Here is a 3,089-nt window from a genome sequence, read left to right on the forward strand (position 1 = left end):
TATATATATATATATATATATATATATATATATATATAACTTATATATATATATATATATATAAAATTAAACTTTCTTGTACCATAATATTAGTTCTCCACTAATAAAAGTTCTTGTCACAAACGTTAGGTATGAGATGAATTTATCTACTTTTGAAATTTATTCGAACTTATTTCCTAAAGAGAGGACAAAAATTAAATACACCAAATGTATTTTCATACATTTTTACATCATGTGTGCATCTTGAATTCAATAAAAAAAGACTGAACTGAACCTGTTTTTCCTTCAAAATAATTTATGTTTCGGATGCGCAGTCAATGATTCTTTTAATGAGCCAATGGACTGTTATTTTTTCCAGCATTTAGGGTCATTGTTGAAATAAATCTCATTGGCGCTTATTAACGCGAAACTCTTAGAAAAAACGGGAATAAAATCATATGAGTGCAAGTTAAAAAGGAAAAGACATTTAAGCAAATAGTATTAAAAATAAATAACGTTGTAATTTGTAAAATAGATATTATTTATATTAAAAATAACAAATACTACTTTTACTTAATATTTCAAAGTGAGCATTTTGTGGCTTATTGGTAAATTTCAGAAGGAAATGATAAAGCACGCAAAATATCTGGATATCATTTATTATAGGTTTCCATTAACAGCGATATTGATCTTATTGTAAATCACTTTATTAAAGCTACGTTGCATCAGTTTGAAAGAGACAAGTTTTCAAAAAGTAAGATTAATGTTAAGCTTGATATTTAGTTATTGCTGTATTAACAGTGAGAATTTAATCAATTCTGATGCCAGATGATAATGATAATAAAAGTGAGTATGATGCGACAAACCTTTTGTTTCGCAATTATGTATGGGTAATGATTGTAATGATGTGACAGAAATGCCAGCAAATCCAAAGGTAAACACACAAAAGGGATGCTAAATTTATGATTCAAAGTTTTTGAACGCGAACCAACTTCCGTAGGAATTATTTAAAAAGCAAATTAAAAGGAACAGATAAAAGTCGGATGCTGGGTAATAGAGTCTTCAGCGAATAAAGATTTTCTGATTTATTAATTGAAGAAAAAGCGATCTTTGTTCGTTTACAATTCCATTAAAATGTTAAGGCACGTCAGTGAACTATGAGAAAAAAAGGAGCAATTGTCTGCTCTGGTACAATTAAGAAAATCAAATCAAAACTTTGCTAACTTCTCATATCTCCAGTTACCAAGATAAACTGTTTTCGGCAATAATAAATTTCTCTGATGATAATTTGCTGCATAAGGTTTTGAACTAATAGTAAATAATCAAAATTATAAACAGTATATGATTGATCAATAAATCGGAAATCATGCATTAATTATGAATACTAAGCTAAGATAAGTTATGAAATGTAATAACGTGACATAAACAAAATACATCAGCATGAAAACCCATTCATAATCTATAAATCATCTAAATGAAAGTATAAAAATAAAGTGGTGTTTATTTTAAAATAATTGATAGTCTTACACTGTTTTGTGTTGAATTACTAAAAATTTAACAAAACTCGCGAAATATTGAATGGAATTATATGTAAAAGAAATGCTGAGCGCCCACACGACGAACTGGGAAGTTATTTCCTGTCTTTTGGAAGTAAAAGTACAGAAATAGCAAGAATACCATCATTGACATGCTTACTCTAATTCGAATCTTTTTACCTTCTTTTCCGTTTCCTTTTTTTTCTCGCAGAATTTTTCAAAAATTAAATTATTGGCAATGTTTGCAATCTTAAAATTACGTTTACCACAATGGATATACTGTCATTTTTCATTAAGACTGCTTATTTACCATTTATTTAACCATAAAATTTCCCGAAAAGTAAAATGTTATCAGAAACCTATTTCGGTGCAAGCAGATAAAATATCTGACAAGTGTAATCTATCAAGGCAACTAGTACTTTCCTAAAAGCGAGTAGAATGCAGCTTTATTCATCACGGAACATCGACCTTTGCTTTTACAGTATATTTACCTTCCTTATTTCTGAAAAAAAAGCCTCAAAACTTATATTTATGAAACGAACCTGTAGATTCAATTTCTGTCTTTCCAGAAACTACTTTTCTAAACTTCTTTACTTTTTAGAAAAAAGTCTGAACTACACGTGCGTTTACACGTGAATAACTAATTATTGCTCAACAACGAGGAAATTGAAGGAAAAAATTTGCTGAACTAGTAATTTGACTTTCCTGCTTAGCCAATTATATAATCCAATATCTGCTTATTGCACATACAGAGAACATTCTAAATAAATAAAATTAAAATGTACCTTTATGGATTATCCTTAATGAATAACAGTGTAGTTTCTCCCACTGAGAAAATTTTTTGCTTCGCTTTTTAGCAAATGATGAGGATACAAGATTGTTAAACTCTTGCTGACCTTTCTTCGGTGTACTTTCCGCCTTCTTCAGCTACAATTAATAAATAATGAAAAATGTAGGAGGAAGGGACAATGAAATTTCATACTTCAACAAAAATTTCACAGGTACAGTGCTTTCCGGTTTACTTTTTGATACCGAATATATTATTTACGCTTATGTTTTCTAGAATGGTTCGGTAGAGATTTGCTGACTTTTAATATGCAAATCGTAAAGTGATGTGTTTTGCAAATTTTATCAGTAGATAAGCTTCACATAAATGCTTACATGAATAGAATCTTCCCGGACACAAATACAAGAGTTCCGCTAAGCTAAGTTTAAAAAAAGAAAACCATTTAATAAAAGAACATAGTGAACAAATTTAAATGCGATATTTTATGCATGAAAAATTAATAAAAAGTAATTAATAAATAAATTGAAAAACCTGTAATCAATAATGGAAATATTGTGTTGGCCAGGTAATGTTGCTAAAATAGCCTGAAGGGCATCCGAAATTTGTCGACTGATGTGAATAAATTGATTTGTATATGGATAATGTAGCTCATTAGAATACGGTAAATCAGTAAAATTAATGATAAATCGATGTACAACAAGGAAAGTTGTAGCAGTAAATAATGATGGTAATAATATCATCGTTTTCTTTTTTTTTTGTAAGGATTGAAATTGATAAGTTCGAATGTA

General features: G+C 28.8%; 1 protein-coding gene across 1 annotated transcript; it reads right to left on the minus strand.

Annotated features, from left to right (window-relative positions):
• Positions 1-2,832: 2,832 nt before the first annotated feature.
• LOAG_14048 (hypothetical protein) lies at positions 2,833-3,041 on the minus strand (the record flags this gene model as incomplete). The annotated part of the gene is made up of 1 exon (XM_003149550.1): positions 2,833-3,041. A coding segment is annotated over one exon (207 nt), but the record flags the coding sequence as incomplete, so codon positions are not given.
• Positions 3,042-3,089: the final 48 nt, after the last annotated feature.

This window comes from Loa loa (genome assembly GCF_000183805.2).
Source record: "Loa loa unplaced genomic scaffold supercont3.113, whole genome shotgun sequence".
Lineage (NCBI taxonomy): Eukaryota > Metazoa > Nematoda > Chromadorea > Rhabditida > Onchocercidae > Loa > Loa loa.